The sequence below is a fragment of the Patella vulgata genome, chromosome 9 (genome assembly GCF_932274485.2).
Source record: "Patella vulgata chromosome 9, xgPatVulg1.2, whole genome shotgun sequence".
Taxonomy (NCBI): domain Eukaryota; kingdom Metazoa; phylum Mollusca; class Gastropoda; family Patellidae; genus Patella; species Patella vulgata.
In genome coordinates, this window is record NC_065887.2 from 41,796,422 (window position 1) to 41,823,100 (window position 26,679).

At 35.9% G+C, this 26,679-nt stretch overlaps 1 protein-coding gene across 1 annotated transcript in view; it reads right to left on the bottom strand.

Annotated features, from left to right (window-relative positions):
• Positions 1–4,274: 4,274 nt before the first annotated feature.
• Positions 4,275–26,679, bottom strand: part of LOC126832271 (heparan-alpha-glucosaminide N-acetyltransferase) — a 45,144-nt gene continuing 22,739 nt past the window's right edge. The window contains exons 2-17 of the mRNA XM_050562989.2: positions 19,199–19,383; positions 18,302–18,429; positions 17,644–17,762; positions 14,912–14,981; positions 14,564–14,636; positions 13,812–13,933; positions 12,969–13,076; positions 11,378–11,526; positions 10,244–10,356; positions 9,573–9,694; positions 8,807–8,933; positions 8,249–8,335; positions 7,503–7,577; positions 7,030–7,100; positions 6,410–6,522; positions 4,275–5,662 (exon numbers count right to left, since the gene is read on the bottom strand). Coding sequence (XP_050418946.1) covers positions 5,487–5,662; positions 6,410–6,522; positions 7,030–7,100; positions 7,503–7,577; positions 8,249–8,335; positions 8,807–8,933; positions 9,573–9,694; positions 10,244–10,356; positions 11,378–11,526; positions 12,969–13,076; positions 13,812–13,933; positions 14,564–14,636; positions 14,912–14,981; positions 17,644–17,762; positions 18,302–18,429; positions 19,199–19,383 — 1,838 coding nt within the window. The 3' untranslated portion in view covers positions 4,275–5,486. The remainder of the gene's footprint in view (positions 5,663–6,409; positions 6,523–7,029; positions 7,101–7,502; positions 7,578–8,248; positions 8,336–8,806; positions 8,934–9,572; positions 9,695–10,243; positions 10,357–11,377; positions 11,527–12,968; positions 13,077–13,811; positions 13,934–14,563; positions 14,637–14,911; positions 14,982–17,643; positions 17,763–18,301; positions 18,430–19,198; positions 19,384–26,679) is intronic.

A 26,679-nucleotide genomic window follows, 5' to 3' on the forward strand; every position in this document is an offset into this window, starting at 1 on the left:
TCTATCTAACCATGTTATGTTGATAAAATTAAGGCAGGCGCTATCACTGATTTTATATCTTTAAGAGAAAACGGTGACAATTTAAATGATATAATTAATGAACTTTGTACAAACTGAATTTAAAATTATGTATATATTAAGGTCAGATTTATGTGTGTGTTGATACTTTTCTAATTGTACTTATTTTGTAAGAATAAATCATTATTATTATTATCATTATTTACCTGGGTTTTACCTGAAAATATGTGTCGTCTATAAAACAGGAAATACAATAAGAATTCAACTACCCACGTCATGCTTTGCAAAAAAAAAACAAATCCGAAAATCTAACCACTAAAATGTACCTATTCATTCGAAGTCATAGACAAAACCAATGCGATTTTTAGTAGGGATTCAAAACTGTCCAATAAACAATTCTGAAAACCTTACCAGTTTTCTTTCTTCGTAAATTATAAATCTATGAATAAGAAAATGAAATTAAATGAACTCTCCCATGTACATTCATAGAAAAATGCGGAACTTTTTCAATGCAATCAGCAATAACACGAGAAACCGAGAAACAACACCAACAAGATTTTTTAGAAAAAGAAAAGTATAGCTTAAATAATTCTCTACAAATATAATTCTCTATAACCAATGATAGCACTGCAAAGGAGCAATCAAGTTATTTTTATCGGTAGTGGTATGAATTGTCTTAGAAAGATAATCATAACTCGTACAAGACACCCATCACTACTGGCAGTTAAGCGAATTCTGTGAACAAATACATTAAAAATGTATAGTCAATAATAACCCGAATAAACAAAGATCAAACATTTGATTGAAAATTTCCAAATATTCTAGGAAATCCACTAAACTGTTGCCAGTTAAAATTTTAAGTTTAACAATTGATGTTGCTTAAAGGAGCTAAGTCGTTAATATTTGGGACCTAGAAATTGCCACAAATGGGTCGCAACGCATACAGTAATGTAATATGAATGTATATAAATTGATTAACATTCAATCAACTCTGTTTTTACTGTAATTTTTAATCAGTTAGATTCGGCGAAATACGCCAGTATTCTCAATCGAATTTCAATCTCTAGCGTCTGGTTATTCCAGTCTAAGCCGATATTATTTATTAGGCTTGCTCTCCAGATAAGAATATAGCGCCACCGTTTGATATGACTTGTGGAATATGACTAGCCTTGTTTTTAGAGTCCCTTATTACAAATAGCGCTGAAACGCATTATGGTACACGATTCGTGTACCAATTGTAAAATGTTTATTTTGTCTTAAATATTAGATATCAGAAGGCCATCTTTTCCCGGTAATATCACAACATCAATGTTGATTTAAACCGACAAATAAATCGTGTTTTCAATGTCGAAGATTTAAGATGAAATTGAGTTAGAGACTTAGCTACTTTAAAATAACCAGAAGATAGGAAATAAAATCACTTTTTATTTATGGCGAGGGAGATCGGTTCAAATTTCAATATTTAATAAATACTACAAATTAATAGTTATAGTAATCGTCTTTTATGGGCAGTTTCGTTCTCAGTGAGATGTATTCTGTCATTTAAAATTGGTTTCGACCGGTATCTCGAATGTATTAGTTTAACCTATTTTGGGACTGGACCCCGGCAGATGCCTATTTCTGTACATCCCAGGTTAGTTTGTAGATGGCTATATGGTCAGATATTGGTACCTCGTTCGTCTAGGTTCGACTCTCTGGGCTCCCGGTTTATAATGGTAATAACAATGATAATGACTTAGGCATTTCAAATATTTTGCAATATTCAATAAACATAATCAATATTGTATCGATAAAACTCACCTTATCGACTTTTCTCTGTCCACAATTAAAATGTGCAGTCTACTGCCTTGAAGGATTCTGCTGCTTTGTCGACTCAATGCGAATCCATTTACTGCTAATATTTAAAACATATGAATTTATATTAGAGGTGTCTGTATCTGGGCCATGGTGGGTGCTGACGTTTCCAACCATTGACCAATCATAGAAAGCCTCTTCGCGAAACTCCACGATGTTCCTTTTCAGTTGTGTAATTCAATTGAAAACTCCCCCATTGATTCTTCATCGCAATCAATTTTTATTCGCTGAAAGTCGGATGATATAAAAATTGCCAATAATAACTCGTTTTAATTTACTATCCCTGCTTTATATATATATAAGGTATCTGATTACCTTAGTATTATAATTACTATACCAGGACTGGCTGAAAAGTTCTAAGCCTGAAAAGGATAGATCAGTTGGGTTGAAACAAACTTTTGCAAACAACAAGTACAGTCATTGAATGATTACTGTAGTGTTATTATTGTCGTTGTACCAGACCATCGTGTGATGGCTGATCGACGATTGACCACTCGACATATTGCCAGTCTTGTGGGCATCTGTCATGAAAGGGCTAAGCACATTATCGCCAACGAATTAGGAATGACAAAAGTTTCTGCAAGATGGGTGCCAAAGCTCTGACTGCGGGCCAGAAACGTGTAAGATTCCTGACGCCCCTTGACGATCTGTGCCGTTTTGAAGCAGATCTTGATAATTTTGTGGCCAGATTTGGCCTCGTCAGACTTCCACCTGTTTCCTGTTTCCACAAATGAAAAAGGAACTAGTCGGTCATTATTTTCTTAGTAATGATGACGTCATGTCAGCTGTGAACGACTCTTTAAGGGTTGTCGAAGAAAATTTCTTCCAGACCGGCATTCAGGTCTTACAACATGGTTGGCAAAAGTGTGAACACCTCGAAGGGGACTAGCAGAAAATTAAATGGAATCCATCGACTTTGTACAGGTCTTTCACATAAAGAAGTTTTCAGCCAGCCCTAGTAAATTACATTAAACTATGCACATATACTTAACGGTCGAACGACCCATTCTGTCCTTAATAATTAAAGGTTAATTTAAAAAACAGATCCTATTTCGTTTCAATTTTATAGTTCAAAATTTAGTTTTACTTGTCTTTACAAAACTAGGATCTGGAAGAGTTGTTATCATTGACGTGTTCTGAATGGTGTGAGGAATTAGCCGATGAAACGGTCTGTTACGGCGAGCTTTGGGCTTTAGGAACTGTGGGTAATCCACAAGTAACATCAATGCTGATTGGTTAATCTGACGTCATAGGGTCAAAGGCCGTTCGTATGACCTCTGACGCGACCTATCTCTACAACCGGTCAGATCTTCATGTATTGTAGGCCATCGAAATTATAAAAAACGAAACAAAATATAGATGTGTATTTGAATCAGATTGTATTAAAGTTGAGTGAAATGTAAAACTAATTAACTGATCATATATTCTCGGTTATGTGTAGCGCGTTATTATATTTGATTCTACAAATACATTTAGTTTTACGTAAACTCTTTCCGAAAACAGATACCGGTTCCATGATACATAATTTCCAAGGTTCGGAGTGTACTTAATACGCCAGACATCGTTTCTATCAATACTTGATACAGATTTTTTTGGTTTATATTTCGTAAGAAAATCGAAAGTTCTCATTGAGCATCAAATGTTTTCAATTATTTAACCCGGAAGGGTTCTTCAGACATAACAACAGTCTGGAATGGCCCCCAGTCTTCGATTATATTAAAAGGTATTAATGTGATAGCTTCTATAGGTTACTATAAATCATTTATAACTTGTATTTATTCATCTCCGTTTGTCCAACTTTGTCTATCTGATAAGCATCACTTATTTTCAATGATTTTGTCACTGGGGGGGTTCTTCAGATAGTACAAAACTCTTGAATGCTCCTTCAGTCACTCATACTAGATACATAGATATACAGGGCGACCGCCAACTGACTGATGCCCAGTGCCACTAAGACTCCACTGTCAATGTGCATTGACATGTATTTATATTGATTTATTAATCACGTGACGTGCTGAATATAAAACGATTGAAATGAACGATTACAATTAGCTAATAATTCATTGAACATGGGATTATTTCATCCTTGTACCGACACACAGACACTATTAATCTTTTCAAATATTAATTAAATACTACCCTCAATACATAATTTCATTTAAACAATTTTCTCTTGAGATTAATAAAAACATCAAGTTAATAAAAACATCAAGTATTTTTAATGATTTGGCACGGTGGGGATGGGGGGGGGGTCTTCATATATTATAAGAGTCTTGAATATACATGCATTCAATTATGGAACTTCAGAATATTTTATAGGGTAAATTTATCAGCACTGGTTTATGGGGTATTTCCAGACACTCCCTCAAACAGTGGTTTGATTAAAAACCAAATAGGACTAGTTTTAGTTTGAGAAAGAGAGTTTATTAAAGCATTAAATTTACATACAAACAGAAAGATTGTATTAACATCTACATTTATATAACATAATGTAAAAATACACAATATAACCAATTATAATCAAAAACATAATATTTACAGTAAAATAGCACTTATACGACGCCGTGGATTTCATGTTTTTATTTGGACAAGAATAGAGCTTTTACGTAAGTATGAATGCCGTACCGTCCTTCTCGCCCAACCCGACACTCGATCACAGATGTTTTGTCAGCCTGTTTTCTATTTTAAAGTCACAACTCATTGTATTTATGAATCTGATTGTATTCTCTTTACGACAAAATAGCTTCAAATGTCAAGTGTTAAGGGTCATATCTTGGTTTCAGGACGTCTGAACATTCTACAGACGTTAAAATTACATTATGTTTAAAACATTATTTACAAAATAAACAACCACCAGAAAGAATTCGTTTTGTAAAAAAAAGCAATAGTGCAGTATTAAAACAATACATGGAGGAAATTTTAACACATCGATGGATATAATATTACATTTCAATATGAATTAAAGTCTGTCCATCAACCCCCACGTGACCCCCCCCCCCAACGTGACTCTTTCAATGTATAGTAATTAAATAATGAATTTACAAAAGCTGTGTGCTTCTCTCGGGCGCTATTAGTTAGCTATAATCACTTCTCAAGTCAATGAGAAGTGACATCAAATGGTCTGGAAAGTGTAAGTATATATAGGATATTTCAAATTTTCACGAAACTAAGACTAAGACGAAGATTTGTCAGTACAACTGTAAGTTTGAACAGGTTAGCTGATTATATGACTGTAGGCATGTGTGGATATCTTCATTAGACTTCCCCCATGGAAATATTTTAAAACATTGTTTCACTAAAGGTTATAAATAAAGAGTTCGTCTTCAGAGATCTTTCGCTGATTCTTTTAAACAAGGGTCGGGTTTAACGTCCTCTTCCACACATGATATTTTTTCTGTAATTGCCATGCGTGTGTATGAGAATCTGAACGACGTTAAACAATACCCAAATGTACACTATTATATCTCAAATTGGTTTCCCCATTCCCAATCATTCAAACTTTGGTCTGAAAATCTTCAAAGGTTCACTGTGTGAAGCCATTGTTTTTTATTCACCGAACAATTATCATCAATGTTGGCTTCCTATTTTAGTATTTTAACAATGGATTCATTTTTTTAAATAGCCACAAAGAATCTCTTTCTGTACATAAGATAAGCCACGAATATCCAGATGGATGTTCCCCATACATCTTGTAGTAATAATTTCCAGTGTACAGGTTCCAGCTGCCAATTGATCGGAAATTCTCGCCAAAATACGCCATGACAGACGTAGATCACTATGGAATTCATTCCTGAAAAAACAAACAAGGACTTTAGCTCACGTTATTTTGTAATATAGGAGATTAGAACAAAAGTATAATCTAACGACATCGATGTTAGCAGGAAAGACAAAATAATCTCGACTATTGCCACGAACATTGGGTTACCTATACTACCTATGTATAGTGGGTGGGTACGATACTATAAGCTTACAATTGTATGAAACGTATACAAGAAATATCAAATCGGGATCAACCCGTATACAAACGATATCAAATTGTATACAGAAGATATCAATCGTATACAAAAGATATGAAACGTGTATAAACGAAATCAAATCGTATACAAAGGATATCAAACCATACAAAAGATATAAAACCGCAAACGGATTTTATCTGGTTTGGGTAATAGTTTGTAATAATTTTATCTGGTTTGGGTAATAGTTTTTAATAATTTTCTGTCTTGTTGTCCCTTTAAATAACATGGATATCTGTGACGTATACAAATGATATCAAACCGTATATAAGCATATTAAATCGTATACAAAACATATGAAACGTGTATAAACGATATCAAAACGTATGAAAATCTATTTCAAAACGTATGAAAATCTATTTCAAAACGTATGAAAATCTATTTCAAAACGTATGAAAATCTATATCAAAACCTATGAATCAAAACGTATGAAAATCTATATCAAAACGTATGAAAATCTAAAGATTAATTCACAATTTGTTGCTTTAATTGTTTCAATCGGTGTAATATAAAACTAAGCGTACCTGGATAAACAAATGGTCCACCCTTCCACCATTTTAAAACATCCATGACAATATAGAGCACTGAGAGCAGTATAAAAGCAAAACAAGCCGTAACCATTATAAACGATACCGACCTGAAAATATACATAGGTGTACAAAAACAATAAGTACATGAATTCGGGTTTAGGGTTCTCCTGAACCTACCGGGATGATGATGAAGGCAAGGGGTCGTGTAATTAGTAATAAGCGATAGTCGCGTTTCGGGTTACTCTTTATTGAATTCTAGCAACTGACAAGGTTTGTTTTACGTATACGCCCACGGTACCTTGACAACTTGACGCTCTAGTTAGCCAGACCCTCCGCCCTACACAAGTGACCGGAATCTCCGTCCTACACAACTGACCAGACCCTCCGCCCTGCACAACTGACCGTACCCCCCGCTCTGCACAATTGACCGGGAGTGGTTTCAAACAGATTGGTTATAACAATAATGAGCAAGTCTAACAGACTGTAATATTTAGCCTTGATCAGATAATAGTTTGCTGTTCCTATATGTTATTGATTTCAGTTTTAATATACCAGAAATCATTTTAAAAGAAATTATAAAAAAATATGTACAGGTGAAAATAAATATAAGTTACCATAGATTTTTATTGACTGGTATCCATCCATCATTCTGGCTGCCTTTACATAATAAAGCACCAATACCTCCCTGAAATATACAATAACATGGGGGAATTATTTAATAACTCTGTGAAAAATACATTAACATGGAGAATTATTCCATCCTTTTTCAAGTGAAATAAAAAAAATTTGTTTATATAAAAAAAAAAAAATACTTCCCTTGAATATACATTGTGAAATAGAGACTCCCTGAATGGTTTTTAACGTCGTGTCACCGCAAGACTTGGGGTACATTAGGACCAGCAACGGTTACACGTGCAATAAAGGGAGTGGGAAGTTTGGCACTACCATTCAAATGCCATTGACTCTCCCACGCATATGCCAATATGTATACGGTAGGCGGAGATTTAAAATTTATCTTTCCAATAGCACAAATTCTCGTCAGTTTTCTATTTCGTTTGAAACGACATTAAAGTAGAATTCTACTTACCGTTATTGCAGCCCAGATCAACCAGCGAATAACTCGACTCGCATGTCCTTCAAATGTTATTATTATACGACCCGCCTGGAAAAATAAGACTTCGTTAATAATGTTTTAAACAGGAAGGGGTTTGGTGGGTTATTATCGTTTAAAGTCTTAGCAACTGGTTTATAAGACAATAGACTTTCAGGATGACGATAAGAAATGAAATTGGGTTTAACGTCCCACTTCTCTGCACCGACTTGGATAATAACGACAGGCGGGCATACAATATGGTATGAGGGAAAGTTTGCCCAGGCAGTGGCGCTATGGCCTTTTCTTGTTTCGAATTTCAATTATCAAGGGTTCTCGGGTGTTCGTCCCATAGATCCCGCCCTTGCATCACTGACAAGGGGTATCCATACAGGAAAATCCCGAAAAACATTCTTGGTCAATACCGGGATCGAACCCGGAACCTCCTGGTTAGCGAACCGGCGTCTAACTCGCTGAGCCACCGAGGCTTAATTTAAAGGTTTTGTGTAATGATAAAAAGATCCAATTTGACAGACACCACGTGGACTGTATTATGTACAAATGTAACCGGCTGCCATATCCCTGACAACAAAATTACTTCAAATGATTCGAACAGAACTTTGCATCGTCCAACCACCCTCACCTACACAGAGCGAGTACAATGAATCCGAAATATCACCGCTAAACAAACTGTCGCCGACAAAATATCAAACTGGTCCTACGAAATAATGATTCATACATACCACTAATCCCAGAAAGCACAGAAAGACTGATGTCAAAACTCCAAGTATTCCTTCCGGGTCATGGGCCATTGATGTTTGATAGATGACCTATAACAAAATAGACTTTAATATAAACTACGCATGACATTATCTGCAACATTCATTGTTTTTCCAATTAATTCTAATCTTTGAAAACAGATGACAGAAAATAATGCATTATTTTTATATTCCATACGGGTGACAACGGTATAACATAAACTGAGCTGATCGGTGGCGTGGGATATTGACAGATATGATATAAACTGACCTGTGGAGTGGGATATTGACAGATATGATATAAACTGACCTGTGGAGTGGGATATTGACAGATATGATATAAACTGACCTGTGGAGTGGGATATTGGTAGATATGGTATAAACTGACCTGTGGAGTGGGATATTGGTAGATATGATATAAACTGACCTGTGGAGTGGGATATTGGTAGATATGATATAAATGACCGGTGGAGTGGGATATTGGTAGATATGATATAAACTGACCTGTGGAGTGGGATACTGGTAGATATGATATAAACTGACCTGTGGAGTGGGATATTGGTAGATATGGTTTTCACCTAGAACAACTTTATCGATATATTGAGCAGCTCCAGCCGTACAGTTGACATGCTTACCACCATCACTGATACCACCGGGTCCAGTATAACCTCTAAAATAACATAATCATACATTATACCACCTGGTCCAGTATAACCTCCAAAATAACATAAATATGGCGATGACGTCAGTGTAAAATGGCGTTAAAGTGAACATGAAGCCAATATAAAGTGACGTTAAAGTGAAAATGACGTCAATGTAAATGACGTAAAAGTAAACATGACGTCAGGGTAAAATGACGCTAAAGTAAAATGACGACAATGTAAAATGACGTAAAAATAAACATAACGTCAGAGTAAAATGACTTTAAAGTAAATAAGACGTCAATGGAAACTGAGGCTGGAGTAAACATAAATTCAATGTAAAATGACGTTAAAGTAAATATGACGTCAAGGGAAACAGAGGTTAAAGTAAACGTCACTTCGATAAAAAATGACGTTAAAGTAAAAATGACGTCAATGTAGATTTACATGACTTAGTGAGAAGTTACGTTATAGTCCTGAAGGTTTGTTTACCAAATGACGTAAATTTTAAATAGATGCTGGAAATGCTAAATATAGAGATTAGGCCTACATAAACCTGAAGTCTATAAACGATGATATAGTCAATGCACCTGCTATGCCGTTTATTGCTGGCCTTTCTGTTTCACTGCAATGTATTAATAGAGTAATTAATTTATAAACAAACTTACGTTGGACAGCCGGGAACAGGTAGAGCATAAGTTAAACCAATAAAAACAGCGAGGATGGCTAAATTTAATATCCACATTGGTAGACTTAATACAATATCTCGTATAGGTGCCCACTTAGCTTCCTGAAAAATAACACAAAAATACATTCACGGTGCGTTTTTCTGAACTAGGACCCACCCATCATGTACTTATCGTTTCTGTCTGTCGAATTAAAAACCACGCACCATGTACGTATCTCGAATTAGAAACCAGGGATCGTGTCTGTCTGTCAAATTAGAAACCACGCACGCACCATGTACGTATCTCGAATTAGAAATCAGGGATCGTGTCTGTCTGTCGAATTAGAAACCACGCACCAAGTACGTATCTCGAATTAGAAACCATGAAATGAAATGAAATGGGGTTTAACGTCCTACTGTTTTGCTCCGAACTGGGCTAATGAAGACGTTAGAAACCATGGATCATGCCTGTCTGTCGAATTAGAAACCACGCACCGTGTGCGTATCTCGAATTAGAAACCACGGATAATGTCTGTCTGTCGAACTGGGAATCATGGATCATGTATGTCGTTCTATAAATTCAAACCGTGGTCAAGAAAACAGTTTACCAATCAAACAGCATAATAAATACGGTTGTCTCCCTTGCCACATACATTTAATATAAAAACGAACCTGATGTGAATCTTCTCGTCTGCCCAGGAAGAATTCCATTAAAGCTAGAAATAAATATGTTACACCAAATCTTTGCAAGACACCAGGTATTCTCATAGTCTCTAGATCCACAGCTGGAATAGAATCAAACATTGATATATAATCAAACTTTTTATATGAAATGATTTAACGTTGTACTCTTCCAATGAAGACGGACATACACCATGCAGTATGCTATCGGAATGATTTTACCAGGACATCGGCGCTGCGGTCCACTCTTATTTCGGATTCCAACTGTTAAGGATTCTTTTACGTTCACGCCAGTGTGTACACAGGACCTCATTTTTTCGTCCTAACCAAACGACTAGACGTTGTTCTGTGTCAGACCCTCCTTCCTGAATCCTTGACAAAGGGGAAATCACGCCGCAATATTTCAAGGAGCTAAAACAGATTGGGTTATTTCAAAGCCATAAAGAGCCAAATATAAATAGTCTGGCCAACTGGTCGCCATTTTGTTACCCGATCTGTAAATTTAATTGATCCACATTAGAATAAAGCTAATATAAATAAATGATTGTAACCCAGTGACAGACAGAGCTATGTAGGCCTATAGAAATAGTCGGGCAAACGGCCATTTTGTTACCAGATCTGTAAGTTTAAATTGATTCACATTAGAATAAAAGTAATATAAATAAATGAGTGTCAGTGAAAACGAACGGAATGATAGTTCTCAATAAGATTTAGTGAATCAGAGGCAGAAACTGTATAAGAATCTATAATTGTATCCCACAATGATTACACATAAAAAGCCATGTTGTTATACAATCTCTGTGTATATGGCTCTAGATTATTTAATAACGGATTCCGCTCTTGCTTTACCGCTTTATGGTGACTTGTAAATATGTTAGCATTACACCCAATTCTATAGTTATATTTTAATATTTAAATATAACAGTACTTGCATTATCATTTGAGAATTAAACCCACGTCCTCAAAGGTCCCATTAAAGTAAATTCTTACTTAAGAAAGTAGTTGTCTAGAGATTAGCCGATGGAACTTTACTTTATATAGGATTAGTTATAGAACAATAAGCCAACAGGTTTAAGGATTAACTATTAGAAGGCATCATAATATAATAAGATTATTTGTACTCACGTCCCCAGCTTGTGTTGAGAATTATTCCCAGTGCAAAGAGAATAAAAGATCGTTTACATATCTTAAAGATAATCTGGTAAGACGTTTTCTGACGTTTGTGCATACTCTTAAAGGAGAAATTCATTGACGTCCCCATGATGAAGATGAACCTAAAGGGAAATAAAATACAACACTTTATAGAAGCAAATTTATATATCAGACTGTTGTGGGTATTGTATTATACAGTTATGCAATGGGCATCTCCTTTATAATTTTACGGTAATAAGTTAAAGATACATTATGGGAGATAAGATAAAGAGATGGCAGTTCTCGCTAAAATAGTTAAAAACAAGATAGTGTAAAGGTAATTTGCTGAAAATTTCAGTCAAATTGATCTACTATGAGCCGAGAACGAAGCGGGTGACATTTTAGCATAGTCTCGATCATCATTACTAAAATCATTAATATAAACAGCACAGTCTCGATTATCCACTGTTTTGATTTAATTATCAATGGCCGTTAAGCGGCATATAAGAATCTAATCCAGCCAACATCGAAGGCTAGCCTTGACATCGAGAGTTTATTTATTATGGTCTGGATAAGTTAATTAATGTCTAATTGATAATTTAGATAACATTTCAGGCCTAAAGAAAAACTTGTAATAAGCAGATTTTGCTCTTGCATAATGCATGTTTAAGCTGCACGTGCGACGTTGTACTGTGGGACAGCTATGGCGGAATACTAGAGAAGACAGCGTTCTGCTAGATATCATGTATGTCATGAACTATTGCTGTTAGTCAGCAGATGTCTGTTAGTCTTTTAATATATTTTATTATTGGTGACCATGGTGTTCCGCTAAAACCCTACACTCTCTTGATGTGGGTTCATGCGGCTAACAATTTCCCTCAGATTGACATTTTTAAAGATATATTATGTAATTGTTCAAAAAATAGATCATATAAAATGAATATATTGAAAATTTCATTTAAATTGCTTTATTCTGGGCCAAGTTATCACTGTAGTTTTGTCAAGATGTGTGGATTGATTGTTCATTATCGCAACCACGGTTCTGCTATTTTCGAGACATAGAATCGCTCCTCCATTTTTAAATTAATTCATTAAATGGCCGAACCGTTCTAATCTAGTTAAAATCTCGAGCAGACGATGGCATCGAGAGTTGATTATTGTCATGTCATGTTAATAATTAATGTCTAATTAATAATTTATTTAACATTTAAGGCCTAAAGAATGATCTGAAATAGGCAGATTTAGCTCTTGCCTAGCGTATCTTTAAAAGCCTCGTACCTTGTAAACCCGAGAAACATCTTGTATAATGTATTTTTAATCGCCTGTGGTGTTTTGTTCTGAAGACACCATGCGTTGTCGTTTGAAATCAACCGGTTTATAACAAATCATTAAAAAGAGGACGAGTTTTCGAGAATCCAGGGAATCTCTTCTCAGTGATCCGGAGAGTCTGTTCTCAAGGATACTGCGAATCTATTTCCAAGGATCCGGAAAGGTTGTTCTCGGGTAAAATCCCTCTCCATTAATTCTGTCTGCTCAACGTATTCAAGAACAAGGTATACAGATTATAAAATATGACATCTCTTACCAGGGAAATACAAGATCAGCAACAGAGAGACCATTCCATGGAGGATGTTCAAAGAACCAATATCCTCCTCCTCCATAGTTCACAAATATCATGACCACCAGGGAAATACTAAAACAGATATAGCGAAAACAATTAACCAGGCCCCGAGATCACAAAACATTCTCAGACTTAAGTTAAGAATTTACTCAAAATTGTTCGCCTTATTTTAACTAAAATATAGACCTTTATAAAACTTTTGTTGTTTTAATATATGTGAAAAGTTTTGTGTTTCTGGGTCAAAGATATTTCTCATAAACAGTGATTGAAATTTTAGTAAATTCTTAACTTAAAGAGATTCGATAACGAGTTGGCAGTTCTCACTATAATAGTCAAAAACTAAATAATGTAAAGGCAATTTGCTGAAAATTTCATTCAAATTGATCCACTATGAACCGAGATCTAACGGTTGAAATTTCCGGCTAGCCTTGATCATCATTACTAAAGTCAGTACGATAAACAGCATAGTCTCGATTATCCATTTAATCGCTAAATCGTGAAGGAAAGTTATGCAGTAAATCGGCTCATAATTCACTAAAGATCACAGGCTAGCGATGCCATCTAGAGTTGATTATGGTCTGGATAGGTTAATTAATGTCTAATTAATAATTTAGATAACATTTCAGGCCTAAAGAGAGACCTGCAATAGGCAGATTTAGCTCTTGCATAATGTATGTTTAAGTCTGCCCAAGTCTTTTTCCGTGAATATAGATGATCAATGATTTTTAAAGATATGAATAATAAGTTCATTTATTGGGATTTATTCTGTGTCACCGGGTGTTGTGTTTATTTCCCCTGCTAACTCACCCTCTTAATGTGTCCAAACACCGCAATCTTTCCTTTTTCTTCTCTGGTTTAGATTTCTCCGTCGATGTGGCAACAACGCCATTTTCTACTTCCGATGGATCTTTGGTAATGCTACTCAAACTCTGTAACAAATTACAAGAAATTAGAAAACAATGCATAAGTAAACTTGGAGAATTTCAAGAAATATTTATTCTGCTCCCATTTAACGAAATTGAAAGTTTTTATTTAGTCTCTCTCTCTCTCTCTCTCTCTCTCTCTCTGTATGAAAGATGTAAATGGATTAGAACCATATAACAAAACCGTATACTAATTGGACGAATTCTCAAAATACCCAAGTTGATTGGCCAAAGGGAATAAATCTCTGATAGGAAAGTGGTACCACGTGTTCATGAAAGGGTAAGGATGCTCTGCCTTGTGTACAACACCTGTCACTATCATTTTTCTAAATGAAAAGCCGGGTTTGATAAAATTGAAACTAAATCGAAAACATGAATGAAATGAAGTGTTTAACGTTCTACATTTCTGCATCAACCGGGCTAACGATATAAAGATGTTGAGACATGTTATTTTTAATTTTAAACAATTGACAGATTATATTATATCATTTCCAAATAGAATTATACTGCTGAAATATTTCTACCAATTCTAAAACGAATAAATTTTCATTTCTCACATTTCACATACGTATAGTATGCACAAGTATCATGAGTCAATTATCACGTGATATTATAAACTATAAATAGAAAACTTACTATGACGTTACCATTATCCATAGGATCAGTTATATTAGCACTCTGACCACAACAATTAGCATCACGTGCTCGGCTGAAAATATTCAAAAATAATTTAGTAAACAATTAGCAATTTCTTTCTTGTGGTTTTTTTTCTGAAATGGTAAAAGATTATAACGTGATTATAAAAATAATTACGGAAAGTTCAAAAGAACTGTCATTTCTAATTTTGTTATATTTTTGTTGGGGATTTTTTTTGTAACTAATAAGTAATCCAGTTATTTAATAAAACAACATAAATTTGTTTATATACATTTTGAATTGAACGGAACCGGAAGTAGAAAACACGTGTTCTATATGTAGGCCTACCTGTATATTCTGCTGATTAAAGTCCATAATGCTGCTAAAGCTATTAAACCCACAAACGTGTATAATATGGCTGTAATATAAAAACAACACGTGTATAATGTAATTGTAATATAAAAACACGTGTATGATGTAATTGTAATATATAAACACGTGTATAATATGGCTGTAATATAAAACAACACGTGTATAATATAGCTGTAATATAAATCAACACGTGTATGGCTGTAATATAAAACAACACGTGTATAATATGGCTGTAATATAAAACAACACGTGTATAATATGGCTGTAATATAAAACAACACGTGTATAATATAGCTGTAATATAAAACAACACGTGTATAATATGGCTGTAATATAAAACACACGTGTATAATATGGGTGTAATATAAAACAACACGTGTATAATATGGCTGTAATATAAAACAACACGTGTATAATATGGGTGTAATATAAAACAACACGTGTATAATATGGCTGTAATATAACATTATAGAGTCATATAGTTTTAATGTGATCTATTTCGCTCCATCTAGCAGTGGTAGGATTCGTGCTTATAGCTGTGTATGCCTGCTATTTCTACATCACTTCCTGGCTATTTACATCTCTTCTCTTTTTTTACATGCCCATATTTAAAGGGGTCGTATATTGTCGTCACTCTTGTCTTTGCGTCAGTCCATCGCCCTACAAGTTAAAGTCATCGCCTGATCTGTAAACCATGTTGATATGAACGAGACCAGGAATTCCCGATAATGAATGTCCGAGATATAAGCCACGGTCTCTGTGAATTATCTAATGAAAGATACAGCGGCATAACTAATATATATTTTTAAGTAAGACTGTGATTACTTTTGTGAACATGTGAGGGATTTATTAGCTGCTGTGGGTGTATGTTGTATTTGCTGGCAAACTTGCTTTAATTTAGGTTCATGGTCATCGACAGAAAACTTATAAACCTTTTCCGTGAGGCCTATAAAATGGGTTTCATTGATGTTTGAAAATCATAAGCAGGATGAAATAATCAAAGACCGAATGTTTTAATCACCTTGACGACGCGTGCTACAAGGAATTAACAACACGTTCCAGGCATGCCAAGGTGTGAAGTCAAGGTCATATATCCGTGACCTTCCTGTGTCGAGATTTTCCAGGGATTGAGACTTCTAACATGTCGGGTAATACTTGACAGGTCGTTGACATACCAGACGTATTTAAGGGTAACAATCTGTTTGTTTTAATGTATGATGTTTATTTACTTGTGGTCGAGGAGAATCCTCAACGTTATTTACTCTCTTCTCCCATACTGTATTGTTACTTTGTCTCATGTCCGTCGTCAATCATATAAATACACATGATAAATGGTAATAAATGTTATAATATTTTAGCAATGTGAAGTGGTATCGGGTGTTCTAGAATGAACACGCGAAATGAAATGGAATGGGTTTGTATTGACTGGGATAATGAACACGGGCATACGCCATACAGAAATAGAGAGAGAGAGAGAGAGAGAGAGAGAGAGAGATGGGGTTTAACGTCCACTCGACACAAACTAGGTAATTTCGGGACTAATTTGCTTGCGCGTTGGGGTCTTTAGCAGTGGGAGGAAACCGGAGGACCCGGAGAAATGAACAACCATGGCTTCCCATATATTATCGGGTGTAAAGCGGTATCAGGTGACGGGGAGGTGAAACTTGTTGTATATGGGAACATCACAATAAATGGGACAGAGGAGGTGAATTTTGCCCTAACAGCAGAGATTCCGCCTAATTTTCTAAATACCAAGGGCTATTTACATATAGGCATCACCATCGCAGCGGTTTAAAAATTTGTTAATGTACTTTGGCCCATCCCTACCGGTAGGGAGAGTGAGCCAAATGTTTTTGGTAATACTACCTAGACAACCACTAACAGGTGCCCCTACCTGCACAACCACTCACAGGGGTCCCTACCTACACAACCACTCACAGTTGTCCCTACCTTCACAACCACTCACAGGGGTCCCTACCTACACAACCACAAACAGTTGTCCCTACCTGCACAACCACTCACAGTTGTCCCTACCTGCACAACCACTCACAGGGGTCCCTACCTACACGACCAATCACGGTTGTCCCTACCTACACGACCACTCAAAGTTGTCCCTACCTACACAACCACTCACAGGGGTCCCTACCTACACAACCACACACAGGGGTCCCTACCTACACGACCACTCACAGTTGTCCCTACCTACACAACCACTCACAGGGGTCCCTACCTACACAACCACACACAGGGGTCCCTACCTACACGACCACTCACAGTTGTCCCTACCTACACATCCACTCACAGTTGTCCCTACCTACACAACCACTCATAGGGGTCCCTACCTACACAACCACACACAGGGGTCCCTACCTACACGACCACTCACAGTTGTCCCTACCTACACATCCACTCACAGTTGTCCCTACCTACACAACCACTCACAGGGGTCCCTACAAACACAACCACTCACAGGGGTTCCTACCTACATAACCACCAACAGAAATATATCACTTCTAACACAATAACAAATATGTTTAGTTTAGTACAATATAGTTACAACATACATAGATTAACAATGTCCATGTCTTAAGACGGCCCTGGGTTATATACAGAGTTATCTTCGCATGAATTACGTCATTTTTTAGAAGGGCGGGTTATTAATTAGTGAACCAAAGTGAGGCTAAGATGTGAGAAAGTATAAAACTTACGCATCTCTGCTGGCGCTGGATCATTACTTAAGGTCAAATGACATAAACTACCATCTGTATAACTTTCATAATCTAAAAATACCCAATAATCACCACTCTCACGAAACTTGGTCTCAAAACTGAAATAAAAATATACATTAATATACATTCTCACTTAGTCTCAAAACTGAAACAGAAATAGGTTTTTGTTATATTCATCTATTCATGTTATTATTATTATTATGTATCAGAGGAGACTTGTTTTTGGCCAATAAAATACGAATGATGTGAATGAAACAGAGACAGTAAAAGGGATAATGAGGACGGGCATGCGCCAATCAGTTAATGCATGCGCCAGGCAGTGTGCATGCGTCAGGCAGTGTGCTATGAGGGAATGTAATCCCGGCAGAAGCGCTGCGATCAATTCGTATTTGGATTTCCACTTGTGAGGGGACCTTTAATATTCTTCCCAGACCCTACGTTCTTCACAGATTGGAAAATTCAAAGTCCAGTCATTTTAAGCACAGGTAAAGGGACATTCCAAATAAAAAAAATGAATATGATATTGTATTTTAAAACAAATAACTTGCTCAAATATTTGATAAAAACAATAAATTGAAATGTTTGATAGAAAAAAAGTAAAATGTAATATTATTTTGTCATCAATGCAATATCTTACCTGCAGATGTCTTCTACATGTTTTGTTGGATGAACTCTGACGAACGTCACCCGTGTAACAAACGTGGTATTCACCAGGATCGTGGTAGCGTTGATACTGCGGAACTGTGACACGTACTGCATCGGACACTAAAATATAATATTTTATTTGGTAGATATATTTTCAAACGGTAAATTTAACAACAATGTATAGAATTTGTTTTAATTTAACAACCGAGTCAACTTTTCATTGATTATGTTTTAAATTTAACACACCTGGGGCCTTATTCACCTAAAATTAAACTAAGATATTTTTGTTGAAAGACAGATTCCTAGTACATATTGTTGCTCGTATCCAATGAAAAATCTGGATTCTTAAAGTATTTTAATTTAAGAATTCATGAATAAGGTCCCCGGTATAAAATGAAATAAAATGGGGTTTAACGTTCTACTGTTCTGCTTCGACTGGACATACACCATGTAGTGTGCTATGAAGGAACTTTTACCATACGGCCTACTCTTATATCGAAGTCAAACTGCCAAGGGATCTTTTACGTACACGCCAGTATGTACACGGGACCTCGGCTTTTCATCCGAGCAGAACGAGTAGACAGGGCTCATGTAGAAGGAAAGATAAAAAATGTGTTGTCATGTGTTGTTGGAAACATTGCCCCCCCCCCCCATTTGTGTCTAGATAGAACATGTCTATATGGTACGACCAGATAGTCGCGATTATCAGGTCATACAGTGTGAGAAGCATTGTTATTTGAGTTATGCAATTATGTTGGGCATTTTGGCCTTCTTTTCTTAACGTCACACTAGTTTGAGCCACCAATTGCATCGTCGTATGTCCTGCGTCATTTATGACAGTTACGTTTAGCTCAGAAATAACCAATCAGAATCGGGTAAAACCACTTACATTATGACATTCTTCAGTTTGTGCCATCATATAGAGTATAAAATTGACTGATGAGTTGACTGTCAACCAGGCTTTATCATGTTCTATCTTCGGTTTATCGTCGCCATGTTTGTTGTTATACATCACGACAAAATTATCCTTCACAGACATATCAACCTCTGTACCATTTTCTCCACGTGTAAAACCTGAAACAACAAACAATTTACACAAATAAAATGGTTGTTTAAAGGGGCATAATGAGAGATTAGACAAAATAGTTGGCAGTTCTCGCTATAATAGTTAAAAATTAGATAACGTAAATAGAGCATGTTGAAAATTTCAGTCAAATTGCTCCACTCGGAACCGAGATATTAATTTTTGAATTTTAGGCTAGCTTCGATCATCATCACTAAAGTCGGGTACGACAGAAAACAAAATCTCGATTATCCAATTTTAATCATCATTCACAAAATGTATTCCAATCCACTAAATATCGCAGGCTAGCAATGGCATCGAGAATTGATTATGGTCAGGATAAGTTAATTAATGTCTAATTAATAATTTAGATAACATTTCAGGCCTAACGAAAAGCCTGTAGTAGGCAGATTTAGCTCTTGTATAATGTATGTTTAAGGTACAACGTTTCAGCATCACCCTGTCTAACATACGCCATGCCATGTGTCCGGGCACTGATGTTACCGTCTACTCTTTCTCGAAGGGTGCATGTCAACGTGAACCTTGGTTTTTTTTGTGTCCTATCCGAACGACTAGATGTTTTTTCCTTGTCAGACACCCTTGCACCACTGACAAAGGAGCATCAGGCTGGAAAATCTAAACGAACTTTCCCAGCCAACCCGGGGGCTCGAACCGTATCCATTGAACCACGCACTGAACTCATGCAGTTCAGTTTAGTTGATACAGTGGATTGGTTCACTGCCCAGCAGACAATATTTGTCCACTAAGGTTTACGTCAACCCGACACGAACTACTTCATTTCAGGACTAACATATGGTTCAATTGTATTTCAGTCGTATTTTATCTAGCAGTGAAAAGGAATAGGTAAAATAAAGATAGACAAGTGTTAGTAGGTAGGTGATTAATCTAGTATTACTGACGTCATATTCAGTCTGATAGTTAACACCATTATACCTTACGTCCTTGACACCCGCAACATTTTCTGCCAAACATTTAAAAATGGTGAAAGCCGCAGATAGAAACGTATTCAAAAAAAAGCCGGACATGGTGAGATCTACCTGCTCATCACCTGGCTTTGATCTGTACCGACATCACTTTGATATATGCCGCTATCCCTCAATGTTATCTTTACCTGAGCACAGGTACATCTTTTACTTATCTTTTTATTTACCATGCCAAAGGTCAATTTATAAATGTTAAAGAACCGAAGTTCGTATTACATGCCTCAAGTTTATAATGTAATATCGTGGTAAACAGGTAGATATTTTAAAAGTTGTTTTGACACGACAGTTGGAACAAATCAGCCGAATCACCATTCGTCACATCTGTGTTATTCGCGGGTGTGGTGGATAGCTCTGCGACAAATCATCCAGGGACATGATCATCATAAGCAAGCTTATTACTTTCTTACAATTACTATAGCGAGAGAGAGAGAGAGAGAGAGAGAGAGAGAAATGGGGTTTAACGTCCACTCGACACAAACTAGGTCATTTCGGGACAAACATGGTTTAATTTTATTTCAATAATTCGCTTGCGCATAGGGGTCTTTAGTAGTGAGAGAAAACCGGAGGACCCGGAGAAAACCCACGAGGTTGGACAGGCGACAATTACTATAGCCTATCAAGTCAAATAAATACAAATACCAAAATATATCTTTCATTAAAGATACATTATGGGAGATAAGATAAAGAGCTGGCAGTTCTCACTATAATAGTTAAAAACTAGATAGTGTAAAGGTAATTTGCTGAAAATTTCAGTCAAATTGATCCACTATCAGCCGAGAAAGAAGCGGGTGAAAATTTTGCATAGTCTCGGTCATCATTACTAAAATCATTAATATAAACAGCATAGTCTCGATTATCCACTTTTTTCAATTTAATTATCAATGGCCGTTAGCGGCATATACGAATCTAATCCAGCCAACATCGAAGGCTAGCCTTGACATCGAGAGTTTATTATGGTCTGGATAAGTTAATTAATGTCTTATTGATAATTTAGATAACATTTCAGGCCTAAAGAAAGACTTGTAATAAGCAGATTTTGCTCTTGCATAATACATGTTTAAAGGTGTGTTTTATAAGGTTCTTATATTTATAAGTGAAAGTTTATTGATGTGGTTAGTGCATAGGTGTTGATGTTGTAATATTTGTGTACAAAACAAAACAGCGCCACTCACTAAAGACCCGTCGTTGTAGGGTTTTAGGCGCTCTATAAATAATGTAGTACGGTGTGTCTACCGTACTAGCGGATATCAATTATTCCAATGTTATCAATTTATATTATCAATTTGCCATGTCTCACAAAATCATCAACAAAGTGGGTTTAACGTCCATTCGACACAACTTGTGTATCACGTTTGACAGTATCGTCAAGTGGCGTAGTTTCGACCAAAAACTTGTTCGTGACAAGGAGTGGGTTCGCCCGCACTGTCTCGTGGGTTTTCCCCGGGTCCCATGGTTTCCTCTCACTGCTAAAGACCGATATTGACATAAATTTCAACTATGTGTTAGTCCGTAAATGATCTAGTTTGCGTCGAGTGGATGTTAAACCCCATGTCTTGAAGTATCAATCAACATATTATATACTTCAAATAAAGTAGGGGATATTGAAATGCAAATACCTATGCAGGTTGTGGTATGATACATAGTCATGGACACTTGACATGCTTTGAGAGTATGTTCACAGATGAAGAATTTATCGCCCCAACAGAACCACTGAGCTGCAAATGCGACACGCAATAGCGCCATACACGTGGGTTGGGTTCATTGTCAAATTTGACACTTCAAGGAAGGGTTGATGAAAACTGCCACGTGCAGGTTTATCTATCCATGTTAGCATTCCTATCGGTTTATCTATCCATGTTAGCATTCCTATCGGTTCTTGCATAAGACTTACTGTTTAGCGTATCTTTGTTTTAGTGTGTTACGTTTAATTTGATCGGGAGACGTGTTCGTCGACGTCAACGTCAACCGACAACACTGCAAAAATTTGTCGTGGCACTGCATGAGGAGTGGGTCAGATTACCCCAAATCGTGATTGGACGGTTGATTAGGAGCATGCCACGACGAATTGCTGAATGTCTGAGGATTGGTGGAGCAATTACTCATTATTAAGACAAAAATCAAAAACGTCCATTTTCACTTTTGACGGTGTATCTCTTTGCGAGTGAAATGGGGCCGTCAGATAAGCCGCCCATATGAACTGTTTATGTTCATGTGTAGGCAAATGGCCTGTTATTAACATACACTGGTTACTTCTAATAAAAACAGCAGTGCATTTCCGCAGTTTTGTATTGTTTCTAAATATCCCCTACTTTTTTGGAAGAGTATAATTATATCAATGCCATGAATATCGACCGCGCCAACAAAGAACTAAACACACGTATGTTTTAGTCTATTTGTAACAATTTGTTTTAGTCTACCTTTAGCAATTTGTATTAAACTATTGTCAGCAATTTTCATTAAAGGGGCAACATATACCACATTTTAAGTCCACACAGATTAGTCCAACAATTATTCAAATCAAACTCGACAAATCTTAACACAAGTTACATCCATTTTAAGATTACGATATTCTCTATTGATTTCCTGTCGCCATCTTTATGTTTCTAAGAGGTTTTAATTATATCTGTATCCGCTAACATCGACGCCATGACAATTTTAATGCAACACTCTTTGTTTTAATCGTCTTAAGTACTAAACAACACATTCTCCTTATATTTGTTTAATTTAAAATTGAAGTTGTTAATGCCCTTCTGGCATGTTTACCCTTTAAACTGATAAAACTGATTTTCTCATTTAAACCCTACCAGTTTGATTTTTCGTATTATTTCTTCAGGAAAAAGACTAATTTAATCACCAAAAGTACTGTATAAAAAGCTTTGAGTTCCATACCTTAGGTAAGAATTGGGTGGATTATTTATTGAACAAGACCTCAAAGAACTACACATTAAATTGATTGGTCCTTTCAGCTATTTAAATTATGTTAAGCGACGACGTAGCTTGTATTCTGTTGCTGTTATAATTTTACTACCTGCGACACGATTTTAATTGTCTTTAGAAACTATTGTAATCGTTTTGGGTCTTTTGTTGTTTTGTTGTTTTTCTGTTTTTAAATTGTTTGATGCTAAGGTAAATTAGAAGTAAGCAAATGCCTTTCTATTGAACACAGGAACAAAAACACAAAAGAAGCTCAGTTGAAGGTAAGACCGCCAAGGGTACACAGTTTAAAAACAATTCGCCAACGGTAGCTGAAAATAAATCTTTCTTCATCCTTTAGTCAACAAGATAAACATAAAACAAGCCGACAGGACAGGTAACAGTAGCACAGGTAGACATAAAAGGCACCGATAAATACCTAATTAGTCCCTTAAATCAAGGTTTTACATGACTTAAAGTACATCCTTTACTGTCTCTAACAAACTCGTGAATCTGGATACAAACACGTACATTAATATTGATTCAAACTTACTAGACGTTTTATAAAACTGTTTCAATTGAAGACGTCACTAAAATCTTTTACTACAGGTGGTGAATTACAAACAGAGTACTGATTACAATACAATATCAGACATGATAGACATGACAAATCAGCTTGTATACGATATTTGACATAATACGATATGATCAATCAATTTGTATGGATATATGACAAAATACGATATGATCAGTCAATTTGTATGGATATATGACACAATAAGATATGATCAATCAATTTGTACGGATATATGACATAATAAGATATGATCAGTCAATTTGTATAGATATATGACACAATACGATATGATCAGTCAATTTGTATAGATATATGACACAATACGATATGATCAGTCAATTTGTATAGATATATGACATAATACGATATGATCAATCAATTTGTACCGATATATGACATAATAAGATATGATCAGTCAATTTGTATAGATATATGACACAATACGATATGATCAGTCAATTTGTATAGATATATGACACAATACGATATGATCAATCAATTTGTATAGATATATGACACAATACGATATGATCAATCAATTTGTATGGATATATGACATAATACGATATGATCAATCAATTTGTAGGCCAAGGATATTTGACATAATACGATATGATAAAATATGGCTAGCATTATAAATCAACAATATCACCACATAGGCCCCCGTGTGGTGGTATTGTTGAGTTATTATAGTAGCCGTAATTTATCATATTGTATCGTATCGTATCGTATTGTGCTGTGTGAATGTATACAGTTCTAGACAGAAAGGGGGCTGCGGTGGCTCAGTGTGTGAATGCGCCAGCTCACTAACCAGGAGGTCTGGGGTTCGATCCCGGTCTTGGCCGGGAAAGTCACCCGGGATTTTTTCAGTGTGGTTTCCCCTTGTCAGAGGTGCAGAACGAGGGGGTCTGGCAAAGACAGTGTATAGTCGTTCGGATGGGACGTGCACATATTGGTCTTCACGTAAAAGAACCATTGTCAGTTGTAGCACACTGTATGGCCCTTAGCAGAAAAGTACTTTCACATTACATGAACGACATCGGTAAAAGTGACCTCAATGGGTAACCGCTATAGATTGCTTAGATTATGGTGTACTGAGCTTGGAGAAGGTATATGTTCATATTATTAACATAAATTAAAAATTCAGCAACATTTCACATCCTGAATCAATTTGAATTTCATATTAATAATTCGCTTGCGCGTAAGATTCTTTAGCAGTGGGAGGAAACCGGGGAACCCCAAGAAAACCCACGAAGCTGGACAGGCGACCTTACAAGCGGGAAATCGAAATCGCAAGACTTGACTCAATGATAGATAGCGTTAACCATTCTGCCCCCTCCCCCCTCCCCCTCCCCCCTCCCAACTCCCACACACGAACACGACCTATAAGTGTGGGTTTTAAGACTTTTGATGGGCCGCCCATTGGATATTATATAACTTTGATGGGCCGCCCATTGGATATTATATAACTTTTGATGGGCCGCCCATTGGATATTATATAACTTTGATATTTTGGTTGTGTTGTCTATTAATAAATTCGAGTATATCTTAACGTGCATTAAAGGGGAATTATGGGAGATTAGATAAAGAGCTGGCAGCTCACGCTATAATAGTTAAAAACTAGATAATGTAAAGGCAATTTGCTGAAAATATCAATCAAATTGATCCACTCTGAACCGAGATATTAGCTTTTGAATGCATCGATCATCATTACTTAAGTCCTTACGATAACAAAGAAACAGTCTCGAATATCCACTTTTGGATTAAATCATCAGTGAGCGTTGAGCAGCAAATCGGATTTTAATCCAGTAAATATCGTAGGCTAGTGATGACATCGTGAGTTGATTATCGTCTGGATAAGACACGTGCATTATGCAAGAGCTAAATCTGCCTATTGCAGGTCTTTCTTTAGGTCTGAAATGTTTTCTAAAGTATTAATTAGACATTACTTAACTGATCCATGCCTTAATCAACTCTCGATGGCATCAGCTTTCTCCGATATTAAATAGATTAGAATGGTTCAGCGATACTTTGATTTAATCAAATATGGAGGACCGAGACTTAGCTTCGATCAACCAGTACGGTGGTTGAAATTATTGCACACGTCTGTCAAACCTTCAAAGGCTTATATCTTCGCTTGCAATAGAGTAATTTGAATGAAATTTTCAGATTATTCATTTTACATCACCTACTTTCGAACTATTATAGCACGAATGGCCAGTTCTTTATCTAAATCTTACATAATGTATCTTTATTTAATGTCTAATTAATAATTTAGGTAACATATAAGGCCTAAAGAAAGGCCTGCAATAGGCAGATTTAGCTCTTGCATAATGTATGTTTAATATGATTAATACAATGACATCATTATTAATGTGACGTCATAATGTATGTTTAATTCGTTAAAAACTAGATACTGTCCGTAAAATGTACGATACCAAATCTGTTTCAATTATAATTGTTGTTATTTCGAAGATTATCTGCTGGGTTCAATGTTCAGTTGAATCAATTGTATCAATAAATGAATAAAATGGTGTTTAATGTCCTACTTTTCTGCACCTACCGGGATAATAAAGACAGATTCAGTTGAACCCAAATAAAAGTAAATTGTGTATTTTTACAATATAGAATATTTTATGTATGTTATTCTGTCTACCAACTCTTCTTCACCAACTCTTCTCCTTCAGATGGTTATTGACACGACACGACAACATACAAGTTTAAATAAACAAACTGTCTCAAACTATTTGTAAAGGATAACAGATACCAAAGTAAACTTTCTTTGTCGACAAGTTGAAGATATAACCACCGCG